The 16547-nt window shown below is 40.1% G+C and overlaps 1 protein-coding gene across 2 annotated transcripts in view; it reads right to left on the bottom strand.

The window, feature by feature from the left end:
- The window catches only part of ARMC2 (armadillo repeat containing 2), a 139243-nt gene extending 122897 nt beyond the window's left edge, over positions 1 to 16346 (bottom strand). The window contains exons 1-4 of one of the 2 annotated variants that reach the window (XM_066247950.1): positions 16159 to 16346; positions 10209 to 10468; positions 9701 to 9773; positions 1945 to 2116 (exon numbers count right to left, since the gene is read on the bottom strand). In XM_066247950.1, the coding sequence (XP_066104047.1) occupies positions 1945 to 2116; positions 9701 to 9773; positions 10209 to 10426 (463 nt within the window). In that variant the 5' untranslated portion in view covers positions 10427 to 10468; positions 16159 to 16346. The remainder of the gene's footprint in view (positions 1 to 1944; positions 2117 to 9700; positions 9774 to 10208; positions 10469 to 16158) is intronic. The other variant, XM_066247951.1, reaches the window with a different exon arrangement.
- Positions 16347 to 16547: the final 201 nt, after the last annotated feature.

The raw sequence follows: 16547 nt of genomic DNA, 5'->3' as shown, positions 1-16547 counted from the left end.
CAGTACACACCAAAATAAGTTTATCCATCAGTAGATTTTTTTCTTTAGCGAACTCAGTGAAAGACTTGAATAAATCCTCCCCTCTTGTTGTCTCTTTCATAGGCAAAACAGCAAAACTTTCCTCACGTAGTGTGTCACGGACAGCATACCTTGCAATCACGCTGAACTGAGATAAATGGCTTACGTCTGTTGACTCATCCAAAATGAGAGAAAAGAATGGTGCTGCATTTACGTCCTTCACTTGTGTTGCCTCAATTTGATTTGCCATCATGATGGTACAATCGTGAACAGTTCTTGACGACAGAGGCATATCTTTTATTCGTTTGATTATCTTGTCTTTATCTGAAAAGTCATCAAAAAGTTCATTGGCAACATCAAGCATGAATGTTTTGTCATACTCCCCATCTGTGAATGGCTTTCCGTTTCTCACAATTGCTAAAGCACCAGCAAAGCTAGCTGAATTCCAGTCACCTTGTTTGGTCCAAACACAGAGTTGTTGCTGACTAGCTTGCAGTCTGCACAGTAGCTCTTGACATGCTTTCTTCCTGCTGTCCCCCACTGGATATTTCTATGCAAATGTATTAAGGCATGTGTTGAAGTGCCGCTTTATATTTGACTGTTTCATTGATGCAATTTTATCATTGCATATTAGACACACTGCAGAACTTGCTCTCTCCACAAAGGCAAATTCCTGCTGAAAAGTACTTCTCATCTTTTTTTCTTTTAGCCATCTTCTTTGTCAAAAGGGTTTCTGCAATTAGCTAGCTGACTACTTGATTAAAAGGAGGGAAGTTTACTTCCTGACCTCACAATGATCCATGCACATTACGCATTATCCAATAAAAATTTGGTGTTGTCCCAGAGGACAGCTGTGATTGGCTCCAGCCACCCACAACCATGAACATGAGTGATAGGAAATTAATGGATTGTAATACATGAGAATATTTTATATTTTTAATGTTATTATTTTTTTATAATGATTTGTCTGCGAGCCAGATGCAGCCATCAAAAGAGCCACATCTGGCTGACGAGCCATAGGTTCCCGACCCCTGCCTTAGACTGAAGAAGAGCCAGTCCTATAAAGTGGTTTTCCAACTTCTTTGACTACACAGAGTAATAATAACTGTATGGTATGATTTAATATAAATGTACTATATAATAAATTTATACTGTGGCCCTAAACATGTGTCTGAAGTAGTCTCTCTCTCTTTTTCTCTGTCTCTCTTTCTTTCTTCTTTTTGAAGTAGTCTCTTGAAGCAATACTTAGCTTTACTGGCTGTGGTGTATCCTGATATTTTCCATTACATTCTAGTCTACTTCAATTTTTTTTTTTTTTAATGCTGGTGTGATCCACTAAATTGATTGCCATCCCACTAATGGGACATGTCCTGCAGTTTGAAAAACTCTTAGCATACCCTGGACAGGGAGTGATTCCACTTGTCAGGGCCACTCCTAGAGTTCCAGGTGTTTAGCCTCCCGGTCCCCAGGGAGCCACCCAGCAGTTCAGTGACAGCAGGACAGCCCCCATTCTACTTTTGCTTATATTTTCCCATGAGGGGCAGATAGATATTTTCAAAGACCCAAGCTTAGTTCCCATTATTACATGAATTTTAAATATACCAAATGAAATTAATAACTTTTTAAACTAATTTAAAAATCATTAATCAAATATAGATAAACCCATTCATTAGAAAATACTTATCCTAATATTCTTTTCTACCAAGTAATGGTTTTTTTTTAAAAAACTGTGATATTTAGGTATTCTTTATAAACACCCAGAAAAATATGTGAACAGTACTTCTTACTCAGCTTTTTCACAATATTAACTGTCTTAGTTAATGTAAAAATCATGTGGAGTTTGAAAAAATTACATAAAATAGCTTTTGTGTACTATCTCAAGAGACATGCCTGCCCCCGATTTTAAAGATTGTTCTTTGGCCTTACGCTCAGCGGGAGGAAGGGTGCTGTCAGGCAGAAGAAGCCCCTGGGAGGCCGCCCGGAACAAGCGCGCCCGGGCACTGCTTACTCTCCTAATCTGCGCGGGGTCCACTGAGAGCTCAGGAAGGGCAAGGCAGGGATCTTCCTCTGTGGTGGGAGATGCTGGAGCTTTCGGTCTCTGGAAAGAGATTTTTTTAAATGATTGACATGAGTTTCTGTATCTCAGATAAGACCACCACCCTGAGCTACCCGGACGCATCCAGATGAACACAGACAGGGCTTTCTGCCTGGCTTCATCCTGGCCCCTGGACTCGAGGGCTTATTGACTCATCTTACTTAACATGTTATATAGATAACACTTTTTCATTGTTTTTTTTTTTTCAAATACATTATATTAAATACTCTATTCTCCTGCTTAGCATATTTAGCCATGCTAGGAAACAGGTATCTGTATAAGACACTTAAAAATTTGGTAGAGTATATTCAACATATTTTGGAAATTTTGGGGTTCAATTCGCATCAGAAAACATTTATTGGGCACCTGTATGGGTCAATGACTATATGGAATACAAATACTACCGTTACACATTTTGGACTCTCCGAAAGTATTTTTTTAAATGATATAAGTTTGTTTTTTTAAAAAAATAATTTAAAGTCACAAAATATAAGAGCAAAAAGTTGTCTTGGACTTAGGATATAAACATGTTTTATTTTCCATGTCTCCAGAATTCTATGGAGATATCCTTAGAAAAGAAACACTATTGGAAAAAATCCAATTGCTTAAAGGCTTTTCAAAATGCCTGCACCAAGCACTGTGCCACCCAGAACACCCCCGGTCCAGCCTCCAGTTGGCAGGGCCAGCACAGCTGACACGCCTCAACTCCCACTTGGAGCGTTGCCTGGTGGTCCATCCTTCCTCCTTCCAACTTTAACATGATTATCTGTCTGTGAAAAGACAGTATTATGGAAGCAAGTGCTTTGTAGCTCTCTGACTAGAAATAATCGAGTTCAAGTTCATCAAGTCACTTACATAAAATGTGAAATGACTGCCTCTCAATCCAACAGGTTTAATCAATAAAAATTGTTTAAAATTCCAGTGTGAGATTGAAGTCAGATAATTTGGAAATGGGTGAAGTCATCTATCATATATGACATAATTTTAAACATACATTTTCTCATCTAAATTGAGAATGATGTAATCTATATGAGAGTTTTCCTTCCAAGAAGTTGCTTATCTCAATAATGATAATTTTACAACATATTTTTTTTGTTTTCTTTTTGCATTACAGTTCACATTCAATATTATTTTATTTTAGTTTTGGGTGCACTCAAAACATTTTTATACCCTATTTTTCATTTGCATCTGAAATTGGTTCACAAACCACATAAAAACATTAGTTATGACTTTAGAGACACATTCTTCTAAACACAGTTAGAAAAATGATAAATAAACAATTAGCATAATATAGAGGAAGAATAAACGACTTTGGGATCAAACTGATTGAGAGTGGAATCCCCTTACTGGTTATGTGGATCGGGCAGGCCATTTACCTCTCTGAACTTGTCCAACTATCAAATGGAGACGGCAGTCCCCTTCTTGCAGGGACACTGAAACATATACAATGACTGTCATGGCGACTCATTCACTCTTTATTTACCAAGTTTGGTTCAAACTTTTAAGTTTCAAAGCCAAGGTCCTAGCTTCTGACACAGCCTTGCTGGCAAAAGATCCTGAATTCAGAGGAGTCTATTCTGAAGGAGATGGCACTCATTTGTCTGTAATCTGCTTTATTTGCTTGATAAATAGTCACTTTACTTTTTATTCTCCCTAACTTGTTGCAAAATATGCATTAGAATGTGACTTAGGTCATGAAACTAATAATAACAAAAAAAGCTAAGAGCATAAAACAGGAAAATAAGTGCTTTAGATATAATTATGGAAGATAAGATACATAAGGATAAACTCAATATTGACTGTAGATATGAGGTTATTTTTTTTTATTTATCTCAAAACGCCTATACTTTGCAGGTACCTTGAATATAAAACAAAGACTGAGAAGTCTACCAAATAATAATAATAATAATGCAGATAAAGTAAATATTCTCTTTTATAAATGCCTTCCTTAACTATTATAAATATTTTGGGTACTAAGTAAAAAATTTTATAAAAGCCCTGGCCGGTTGGCTCAGTGGTAGAGCATCGGCCTGGTGTGCAGGAATCCTGGATTCGATTCCCGGCCAGGGCACACAGGAGAAGTGCCCATCTGCTTCTCCACCCCTCCCCATCTCCTTCCTCTCTGTCTCTCTCTTCCCCTCCCACAGCCAAGGCTCCATTGGAGCAAAGTTGGCCCGGGCACTGAGGATGGCTCTATGGCCTCTACCTCAGGCGCTAGAATGGCTCTGGTTGCAACAGAGCGACGCCCCAGATGGGCAGAGCATCGCCCCCTGGAGGGCGTGCCGGGTGGATCCCAGTTGGGCGCATGTGCGAGTCTGTCTGACTGCCTCCCCGTTTCCAACTTCAGAAAAATACAAAAAAAAATTTATAAAAAGAGAAAATATAGTTTTGCAAAGCTAATTTATACCCAAAAGAGAATATCTGAATTACCCCTGGATGGCAAGATAAAGCCCCTCAGCTGTTCCTTGATAGAAGGCATTTGTTTCCTAGTGCAAAATTAGTTACTGTTTGCATAAATATATATATATATATATACATATATATATATATAAAATTTTGTTTTATTTGTCAAATACTTTGAGGTTGGTTCCTACAAAATATAAAAATAATGGCTCATCGCTGCTGTGAGAAGTCAGGACAGTAGTCACTGGGGGAGGTGCTGTCTGTAGTGCTGATAATGATCTTTTTCTTTTGAATGCTGGTTACTGAGTGTGTTGTATTTGTATAAGTTTATCAAGCTGCACTCTTAGGATCTATGTCTTTTCTGTATGTCAATAAAAAGTTTAATAAAAATACCTGGAAAATTATGTTGTGACAATGATCATAAAGAAAGACAAAATTCCCTATTTATTCACATGGTCGCATGTCTTTTCCTTTTTCCTACTTTATACTATCCAAAGCATGAGAGCAGCTGCTCCTATGTATATAAATCTGAATACCAGCCAATTACAGCCTCTGCATGCAAATGGGGATAACCACTACCACACACAGCCCCACATCTCAGAGCTGTGGGGAAAGGTAGGGGACTGCTAAGAAGAAAGAAAGATATACCTGAGCATTCCTACATAGCCAGTAGATGGAAATGTTAATGGAGTACTGTAAACTGCAGGGCTTTCCCCTGTCTCTCAAGATTATACGTATTAATGGGAACCCTGGTGAGCTAGTCAGACCAGCCAGCCAAAGTCTGAGGGGTCAAGACCATGAGCATCAGTTTTCCCATCATTCTGTGATGCCCAGGTCATTTCTGAGTGCAGCCAGCCCACGGCCAAACATGGGGAGAACAGGGGAGAAGGGTAGGTGTACAAAAACAGCGTTGAGCTGATATGATAACCTAGGAGCAGGAATGAGTTGTTCTCTGGGTTCTTCTTCCCTGTCTAACTGCTGGTTGAAGAATTATTAAAGGGTAAACTGACATGAGAAAGTGTCCCAGATACAAAAAGTACTAAAAATTCAATTAGTTAGGCCTTCACAAATTATTTTAGCAAGTTTGTTCCCTAAGAGATGCCCCACACCAACCTTACTCCTTTATCTACCCTCCCTCTTATTTCTGCTCCTCTCCTCCCTTTGCCAATTTAGTGGATACCAGAGTCAAATAGTTCATTAAAAGGTGAAGTGGAAAGGAGGAAAGAAGGTGGACAGGCAGGTAGTATGAGGCCATCTCCAGAATTTTTTGACTGGGAGTTCTAAACTTTAATTATTGTTCAAAATAAAATATACTTAAGACCCTCACATAAGCTGCTATAACAAAAATATTTCAAACTAAAGGAGTTATTTAACTTAACATGGGGATTTCTAAGCTCATTTTTACTTTGCACATAGTATCCAACCATTCTGCAGTAAAGAAGTATAATAGCAATGACTCTAAACAGAGGCCAATGCCAACATTATCTTTGTCTAACACCTGTGCAGTCTCAGAACTGTACCAGTTTTTGACAAGGACTAGGTTAGCTCTAGAAATAGATTTTTTCAGGAAAGAGTAGGCAGAAATTGAGTAAGTCCCCCCAAACTACAATAATATTAAAACTAATTTATAGGCGGCAAATGACAGAATCATAGACTAGAGAACCATTCTACAACCAGGTGGACCATTGGGCTACCAAACCAAGGGTCCTCTTATTGTAGCTGGTTCAAAACCCAAGTGGTCTCCAAGGCTGTAGATGTAAGAAGCCATAGGTCATATTTTGCCAATGGCTGGCAAAATATTTATTTTGCTTTGGTTCATAAGTACTATTTTGGAAACTTATTTTTGTCATCTGCAATATGAGAACAAGTATAATCTTTCCCACAGAGGCATTTGGATGACTCAGTTGGTTAGAGCATCGTCTAGAAGCCCAGAGGTTGCCAGTTTGATCCCCGGTCAGGGCACAGACAGGGAAAGATCAATGTTCCTGTCTCTGTCTCTCTTACTTCCTCTTTCTCTAAAATCAATAAAGATTAAAAAAATTGAGAAGCAGCTTGAGTGATATTCCAATTCCAGAAATGTCTAAGGAATTCTTATAGTAGAGGCCTGGGGCAGAGGTACGTAAAATAAGAAGGATTGGCTGCAAGTCTGTGTAACTCCTTCCCTCCTGGCTCGAAGCAACCAGGCTACTGAACCCAGGAGTAGATGGAAGGTTTTTTCTTTCAAGAAGGTAGCACAGAGAATCTCTGAATCAGGCTAACCAGGCAAAATTGAGAGTCAGAGTGCTTTTTGTAAGCAAAGATACTAATGGAACAATAAAATATGAATGTTAGTTATTCCAACATTTTTCCTCAACCGGGCTCCTGGAAGTTAGCAATAGGTAAGAGCTTAGAGTATACTTTATCCTCCAGGCAAGAGCTTAGAAAATACTTCTAGAGAAAGTTACCTAGCCCACAGTGAAGCCCTAAAAATACTGTTATTGAGAGTTTCATAAAAAACACAGCCCAGCCTGACCCTTCCCCTCTAAATTTAGGTGTGGGTAGATATCATTTATGGTTGACCAACCCATTCTATATGCTCGCACTCTCCATTAAGGACAGCCAAACAAGCAGCATGAGCTATCAGAGGAGGGCCTCTGATATGAAAAACAGCGACCCAAATAAACAGAAAAATGTGTCTTGTTAGGCACAGAGGAAAGACCATGTGAAGACACAGGGAAAAGGTGGCCATTCACATGTTAAGCAGAAAGTCCTCAGAAGTTATCAGCCCAGCTGCCACCTTGATCTCAGACTTCTAATCTTCAGAACTGTGAGAATAAATTTCAGGTGTTTAAGCCATACACACATACACACACACACACATGCAACAGAAATTTTAAAGGGAGAAAAAAATAATTGAAAAATAAAAACTATTATTAATATGTGCAAATAAGAGGCTACAACCATGAAATAAGAACTGAATGCTATATCTATCTATCTATACATCTATCTATGATAATTTAAAGGGGGGAAGCTCTTAGATATTAACAATATGCCCTGGCCGGTTGGCTCAGCGGTAGAGCGTCGGCCTAGCGTGCGGAGGACCCGGGTTCGATTCCCGGCCAGGGCACATAGGAGAAGCGCCCATTTGCTTCTCCACCCCTCCGCCGCGCTTTCCTCTCTGTCTCTCTCTTCCCCTCCCGCAGCCAAGGCTCCATTGGAGCAAAGATAGCCCGGGCGCTGGGGATGGCTCTGTGGCCTCTGCCTCAGGCGCTAGAGTGGCTCTGGTCGCAATATGGCGACGCCCAGGATGGGCAGAGCATCGCCCCCTGGGGGGCAGAGCACCGCCCCTGGTGGGCGTGCCGGGTGGATCCCGGTCGGGCGCATGCGGGAGTCTGTCTGACTGTCTCTCCCTGTTTCCAGCTTCAGAAAAATGAAAAAAAAAAAAAAAAAAAAAAAAAGATATTAACAATATGACAGCAGAAATGAACTCAACAAAAGGATTAGAATACAACATCTCTTCTAAAAAAAAAAGATACATAAAAGAGACAATAAGAAAATTAAAGTGCCAGTCCAGGGGATCCCACATCCAAATAATAAATTCCAGAAAGAACAAACAGACGAAAAAAGGGGGGAAGACATATCAAAATAATCTAAGGGCATTTCCCAGAGTGGAAGGCATGAGATTCCTCATTGAAAGTGCCCAGTAGGATGTATGTAAATGAACTAACACAAAGGCCCATTATCATACAATTTCTAACACTAAGAACAAAAAAATATTCCACATACTTCTAGACAGAAAAATCAGCAATCAAAATCTCAAATAATTTACTTCCCATACACCCCTTTTCTCAAGAAGTTATTGGAGGGAGAGCTCCACCACAGCAAGAAGAAATCAAAACAGAGAAGGACTTCGGGTCCAGGGAAAAGGAGTTCCAGCACAGGAGGGAAAAGCTGGCTCTGTGCTGGGTGGCCGGGGCAAGTGGTCCAGGACGCAGGCTGGAAAACTCTCCAAGGAGCTGAATCAACAGAATACCTCATATGCCTGAATATACAAAGGAGATCTGGAGCACTGGGGAAGGATTTGGGTTGAAATAGTAATAATACAAAATTATAAAAGGAAGGCAATTATTAATGCCAGGGAAAACAAAAAGTGGTGCAGGGAAGGAGTGATCTTCATTAATCATTACCAGTTCAAGGCACAGCTGCAATCAGGGTTTATGTAATCAGAGAAAAAGGATCTAACCAAAATTATGATATGTCTATATTGGGAGTAGCAATGGGGATAGAAAGGGTGAATGTGTTGGGAGAGGCTTGGGGAGGATAGACAAGAGAAAAATCTTCATCTTCCTTAATGTGATGTCATTAGCTACTTCCTCCAGCTCATAAGTCAGAGAGCAGCAAAACACTGTGTTATTTAGAAATTTGGATTGAAATACCAAAAAAATGTGCCAAAAGCGTTTAAAGTGAGAGCCACTGGGGAGGGGAGAATGAAGAATAAGGGAACAGGAGACTGCTGGAGCTTTTGTGGTAGCAAATCTTTGACTCCTAGGTACATGTATTTATTTGTATATAACTATTAAAAATAAAATAATATATATGCATAACTTTTTGAATTTTTTAAAAATACTGTGAAACATTTTATTTTTTTTCTTTTCCAAGTGAGAGGATGGGAGATAGAGAGACTCCCGCATGCACCCTGACCGGGATTCACCTGGTGACCCCGTCTTGGGCCGATGCTCTGCCCATCTTGGGCCATGCTGGCAGAGGCTCCACAGAGCCATCCTCAAACTAATCGAGCCATGGCTGTGGGAGGGGAAGAGAAAGAGAGAGAGAGAGAGAGAGAGAGAGAGAGAAGGGGGAGGAGGAGGTCTCTTCTCCTGTGTACCCTGATAGGGAATCAAACCCAGGACATCTACATACTGAGCCTACAACACTCCACCACTGAGTCAACTGGCCAGGGCCAAAACATTTTGTCTACTAGGTTACTCTGTATTTCTAAAAGTCTTTATTATTAACCTATAGGTAAGTAGAAATGTTTTATTAGATACCATTATATTTGAAAAAGTATAAAAGAATTTGTTTTCATATTAAATTATTGGTACATTTAGGTCTATGTGATCATTTTCTTAGCATGCATAAGTGCTGATTCCAAGTGTTTTTGACCAATTCTATTTCACAGCAGTCGTGATATTCTCAGGTACTCACAAGCTCCAGTGGGCTGAGACGTATGCCAGAAATGGGCCTGAAATCAGATGACTCAAAACTGGAGGCATGGAGGCTAGCACAGGAGATAGAACAGAAAGGTCAGTTTGTGAAGAATCGTTTTTTATTTCTAGTAGGTATGAGTTAACTCTAGCCCAAAACAAAAGCATTCAAATGCATAAGTCTTAAGGAAGAAGAAATATTTAAAAATTATAGTACTTAAAATATTTTATTAATAAGTCTTCTTTTATGGCTTTTAGGAGAATTGAAACTACTGAATAATGAAAAGAAGAAATGCATATGATTTTTTTAAAGCTTTGTTCATAGTATTTTACAAAGTAGATATGACAACCATTATTACCATTGCAAACCAACTTCTTGGACCCAAGGTCTGGAATTAGTATTGGGAACCCTGAACAGATACAAGAACTATAATTGGTATAATTAGCAGAAGTCAAAGGGAAAATGTCATTACATAACTGAATGTACAGCCAAGAGAAATGTCACATACCTGAAGGAGGAAGGGGGTCTATTTTCTGGTGTCCTTGAAGATGCAGGTCCAAACAGTGTCCTCTGGTTTTCCTGTGGTGTCAGTGGTCTTTGGGTCCTAACTGTTCTCAATGCATTTCGTGCTTCACTTATAATTTCTGCGCTGGTCTTCTGCTTGGCCACCAAAGGTCGATAAAATGGATCCAGCTTTTCTAACTTTTTATTATTTGGAGACAGCATCTTTCTTTTTAAAGTAAAATGTTCTTCAGCTCGACATCACACCTTACAAATATATGGTACAAATTATCAACTATTTTCATCCAGTAGTTTAGAAAAGGGTGCTTACACCCATCCATACATGTTTAAACTGTCCTCTACATTAAACTTGATAAATTTAAAATATATATATACCCAACAGTTACAGTTAGATGATCAGGATGGGAGATGTGCTTTCAAAGATATGAGTTGATGGGTGGAGTTATGCCTGTGGGAATACATGTGATTGAGGACAGCGACATGCTGGGGGGAGACACAGAATGAAAGAAGATGGACTAAGAGAAAATCACCTCATATCCTCCACCACCCCCACCTCCCCAAAAAACACTGGGTTTTCATTTCTCCTGCCCTCCACACAAAATGCTAGCAAAAGGTTAAATTTAGATAGATGGGGTCCATTTCCAAACTATATTTGCTTTTATAAGTGTAATTTGTAAATTAAGAGAAAGCTTTAACCCGAAATTTGCCCATATATTTAAATGAATTGATTAAAATCATCTTCAATGTGAGAGAATGTCCTATATGAATAAATGCCAAATATCGATATCATCGAAAGATCCCTTCCCAGGCCACCTATCCTCAGTTAAAGAGTTCAAATCATGCACAAGGGCCTGGAGAATGCAGATCCTTCTTAAGCGCTGGTGTGTCCAATGGAGACATGGTTAACTTGGCGAGACACCTCTGACAGCTCTAAACTTTAAACAGTCCAGATTTTAAAGATTTATTTCTAATTAGTACATGGTACTAGGTGTTCATTTTAAAAAAACGCAAAATCCCTCTAATTCCCTGAAAATGTTATATTTCTAGGGAGACAATGGTCTGAAAATTATTCATGTTTCAGCTGCCCAATTTTAGAATAATCTGCCAAAAAGAAAAAATTGGTGATATGCCAAAGGAAGCTAAAAAGACTCTATTTCCATAAGTAGAATCAACAAGTGATTTCTTAGATAAAGATTTACTATGTCATGATTTTATACCTCAAATTGTTATATAACAACAGATAACAGAACTTGTGTTTAGTTCTGCCCATTCCTTTCATATGGAAAGGTCATGGGTCGAGGAAAAACAGTACAAAAAATTACTAAATAAGCAATACTATCCTAGGATTTAAAATATATATATTTTACTTATTGATTTTACAGAGAGAAGAGGTGGGGGGAGCAAGAATTATCAGCTCATAGTTGCTTCTCTTTAATTGTTCATTGATTGCTTCTCATATGTGCCTTGACCGGGCAAGCCCAGGGTTTCAAACCAGTGACCTCAGCACTCCAGGTTGACAGTCCACTGCACCACCACAGGTCAAGCCCTAGGGATTTTTGATGTAAGAGTTTAAACATAAGCAAGGTCTCCAAAATCACTACGTAAATGAAAACAACAGACTATATGACAGGCTTGATACATTTTACTTCTAATATATGATATGATATGATTGGTTCTTTATTAAAAATATTCAATGATAATTATTAAAAGTATGTATAAAGTGTACTGAATATAAATGCAGATTATTTTTAGATGCATAATAATATAAATTCATTCCCACATATCTAACTTAAGTGCATGGCAGGCTGGTTGTTTTTGAAAGGCCTGTAGCAATAAGAAATTATTGCACTTAATGAGAAAAGCTTTAGTACAATGAACAAGTTTATTCCAGAACCCAAATCAGGTTTGTGACTCCCTTGGCCCCACACATCACTAGTAAGTCTAGCAATGTCCAAAAGTGATCTGACAAACCTAATAAAGGTGAGAGAAAGGGCTTTGGATGAATAATAATGGACCATTATTCCCAACTAAGGTTCTCCCTGGCTACATTAGTTTGTATTAAAAACTATACTCTTCCATAGAGTAAGCAGTAACATTTACTCAAGTCAAATTCTAGGAAGTCTAAATTATTTGGGCACACAGGAGTTTAGTCGGATCAAACACTGGTGGAAATAATGCAAATAAAGGACTCTAAAATTTTTGTCCCCAATTTTTTTTTAATTCAGTGAAAGGAGGGAAGGCAGAGACAGACTCCCACATGTATCTGGACCAGTATCCACCTGGCAATCCCACTAGGGGGCCATGCTCTGCCTGTTTGGGGCATTGCTCTGTTGTTCAGCAACTGAGCTCTTCTCAGTGCCTGAAGTGGAGGCCATGGAGCCATCCTTACCACCCAGGGCCAACTCGCTCCAATCAAGCCATGGCTGCAGGAGGGGAAGAGAGAGTGAGAGAGACAGAGAAGCAAGAGGGAGAAGGGTGGAGAGGCAGATGGGCACCTCTCCTGTGTGCCCTGACCAGGAACGGAACCTGGGACATCCACAAGCTGGGCTGATGCTCTACCACTGAGTCAACTGGCCAGGGCCAATTTGTATCTCTAATTTTTACCTCAAATTCTAATACAACTTTTTCACCTTTCTTCTCCTTTACCCCCAAATCTTACTTTAACAGTTACATTGTGAAGAACTGTTTTAATAATGTAGAATGGCATAGTTAATCTATTATTATATTAAATGAATATATTATTAATTAAATCAAATTTGGAAATGTTCAATAACACAAGTGAACTGAGAAGTTGGTTTTTTGGGGGGTGCAGTGAAGATTTTTTTCTTTATCTGTTAGGTTAAAAGTTCTTATTATAAATGGTTTTTGTAAACTGAAAAACAACCACACAGAGTTTGAAAGCTTGTCTCTTTAAAGTGCTATATAATTGTATCACAGAAATTTTAACTTTACAAGAATTCTCCTGACAACTGCAATAAATTTATTCAGCTAGAACTCATTAACTGTTTCCTATGTGCACAGCCCTCTGCTTGGATCACTGGAAACAAAGATGGGAATAAATACTATCTTCACTGTTGGACAAGAAGGACCACTAATGCTAAGTACTCCACGCACTATGCTAAGTACTCCAGAGTACATCGTCTCAATTATTCCCCACAACAATTCTGTGAGGTGAACAATCTTAAGCAATAGCAAAAACAAACAAATAAACAAACAAAACAACCCTGTGATATATATCCAGAGATCATATTCAAACTAGTACCTAGTAGATGGGGTGGTGGGGGAGGGCACTCAGAGGCATCAGGGCTGCAGCTATTTGCACATCACCAACATAGAGAGAGGCCAGTATTCTTACAACTGGAGTGGGCTTCTTGGTGTGTACCAGCTGAGTATCAGCCCATTTGAATCCAAATGATTTTAATGCAAGGTAAGAAACTGATGAGGGCAATTTAAAATGATAAACCACCACCATGTGATTACAAAAGAGAAATGGTCTTCTGTTTGGGAGAAGGTGTTAGGCAGACTTCCTGGAAGAGGTGATAACTGATCTGGGTTCTGGAAAAATGGCAATGGCTGACTTTGGGGCTGGAGTAGAGAAGGAATTTATAGCAAAGGCAATGAGTAAGCCAAGGCAGAGTATCAAGAACTTATGAGGTGTGTGCTGGATAAGAAGGAGCTCTGGAAACAAAGACTGGAGTGGGACCAGAGACAGAGCTGAATGGCAGGTCAAGAAATTAAATAATAGCTGATGATAAAATTAAGAGATTTTGAGGCATGATGTTATCTGGCAGGAACTGGCAAGATGAAAAGAAGGGAATAAAAACTAGAAAGGACAGAATCAGGTGGTTCTTATATATCACCCAGCAATCTCTTAGAGGTCCTCATGAACGCTTTTCTGGACATGCCTCTTGCCCTCCCAGCCTCAGTGAGATGTCTGTCCTCCATACTCCACAAGGTCCCGGGTTGGTATCTGTCAGTACACCCTTCCACTGTGCCTCTGTAACTGATGCTGCTCCATCAGGCTCTGAGCCCCAGCTCTTCATGTGAGGCATAGCTGAAGGTCAACCATCGCACACAATCGCTGGATTCCACTTTCAAATACAAACCTGAGCTAGGAAATATCCAGACAGAAATAGAATGGCTTCCTTAGTTGGAGCCATGTTGTTACAGTGGATTATAAAAACATATTGGACTTCATTTCAAAGGCATTTGATTCTTGATGCCATGCGCTCATATGAGATCAAATGTAGCCCCCTTTTCCCTTCTTGCCTTCCTTTGAGTCACCTGGCATGGAGTAAGACTTGATAAATGTTGTAATCAGTAGATAAGTTATTGAAAGCCCAAAATATAGCAGTGAAAGTGAAATAGAGGTAAGAAGAGAGAGGAGAACTAGTGAAGAGCACCAAGAGCCAAAGAATCAGCAGGAGTTGGTATCTAAGAAAACAGGAAGGAGGCAGAGGTGACACTGGGGATGCAAATGTAGGGAGCAGGAGGGCAAGGGGACCTTTTAAAAGAAAACAGGAGAAGTAGATTTTGAAGGGAAAGAGAAAAATGGCTAAGTCTGTCTTGCATCACTGTCCTGAGTTTATGGTGTCCACAGGACTTCTAGAGAGTAAATACCATCAGCGGTAGGAAATCTGAAACTGGAGACCATTTTAAACAAAATATTTCTTATTGGTTGGTAGAAAAATTTCAAGTCATCATTTATAAGTTTAGACCTAATTATGAAGACATGTCTTCACTTTTGCAGCTAACAGTCACCTGAATCAGAGCTTTCTTGCTGTATGCAACACTGCAACAGGGGAAAGACTGGTCATCTCCATACTCTTTTCCCTGCAAATCAAACACTCAGGACCCTTACTTGATTTTGAATTACCTTTATGTTAATATGAGCATCCAAAGAGGCAGTGGCTAAGTGCTTAGATGCTGGAGTAAGGATTCAGATACTCTGACAAAAGGTATGTAACCTAGGGCAGGGCTTCTAACACCTCTCAGCCTCAGTTTCCTCATCTATATAGTATAGGTAATAATAGTAATTGCTTCATAGAATTATTCTGAGAATTAATTGACATAATTCACATAAAGTGCTTTAGCATAGTTGCCTGGCCCTTAAAAAACATGCTATAAAAGAATACAGCAAACATTTATCCCATGAATGAAAAACTTCATTAAAAAAATTTTGCAAAAGAAAAGAAATGACATTTGTTCAGCACTTTCATACACTTTTATAAGTTTTACATTTAAATGAGGGGTGTTTTCCTTTATGAACACAAGCATTTTATTAAATATTTTAATATTGCATATCAGCTATGCTAAATCAACAACTAATCAGATTAATAGATTTCCAATAGGACACAAACAGAATGGTATTCGCTTTTCTACCAAGTTAAAGTAATTTCAAATCAGGGTGAGATGGAAGACATCCTGTGATACTTGTGGGAATGGGTGATAAAAGGCATTATATGTACATATGATATATTTTAATGTATACTGTTACACATACACTTATTCATCAAGTCTCCATCTGTTGAATTGAGGAGCCCAGATACAATTTGTGTGACCTTGGCCGGGTCACTGCGTGCCTAGACAAAGACCCTTAGTCTACTATTCTCTCATTCAACAAATATTAAGTCTCTGTTTCTGCACACTTGGCTAAATGCTCAGTTATAGAAGACAATAGGGGCCCAACTTTGAGAGTATGTACAGCACTCTCATTGTCTCTTTTCCCCATCCGGGAACAGAAAGAGCTGCGACAGCAGAAAGGGGTCCCCGGTGAGCCGGCGGGGGACGCCTCACATCCCGCGCGGATAGCGGCTCCCCTAATCCCAGCAATGCCCCCTCCTCCACCAGTCCAGGTGCTTCAGCATCTTCACCCTGGCGGTTGGCCCCACCGGGCCTGCCAACGGCTCCATGGCAACCGTACACAAACTACCTACCTGGGTCACCCGCTGTAGAGCCAGGTCACTGATGGGCGATCCAGGGAGTGGGCCAGGGAATAAGTTGGGAGTGGGAGCAGGGAAGGTGACTTCTGGCCAGACCCAAAGCACCTGTGATTAGCGCTGGAGACAATAACAGCTGCAGGGATTCATCTCATTTTCCAGTTTTACCAAGGCAGCGGCGTTCTCGACGGAGGAGGCGGGGTGGGGCGGGGCCGAGAGGGGCGGGGCAGGACCTGGCGAGCGGCGGGCAGGGAGGTCCCCCGGCGCAGGTCGGTCCCTGGGCCAGCGCCCGTTCCTCCCCGCAACGCATGCGTAGAAATGCCGAGGTGTGGGAATGGGAGGAGCCTGGACGAGGGCTGGAGGCGGGGAGTGTGCGGATCTCTTGA

The sequence above is a fragment of the Saccopteryx bilineata genome, chromosome 12 (assembly GCF_036850765.1).
Source record: "Saccopteryx bilineata isolate mSacBil1 chromosome 12, mSacBil1_pri_phased_curated, whole genome shotgun sequence".
Lineage (NCBI taxonomy): Eukaryota > Metazoa > Chordata > Mammalia > Chiroptera > Emballonuridae > Saccopteryx > Saccopteryx bilineata.
The sequence above is the reverse complement of the archived record's forward strand: the minus strand, read 5'-3'. Positions and strand labels throughout refer to the sequence as shown.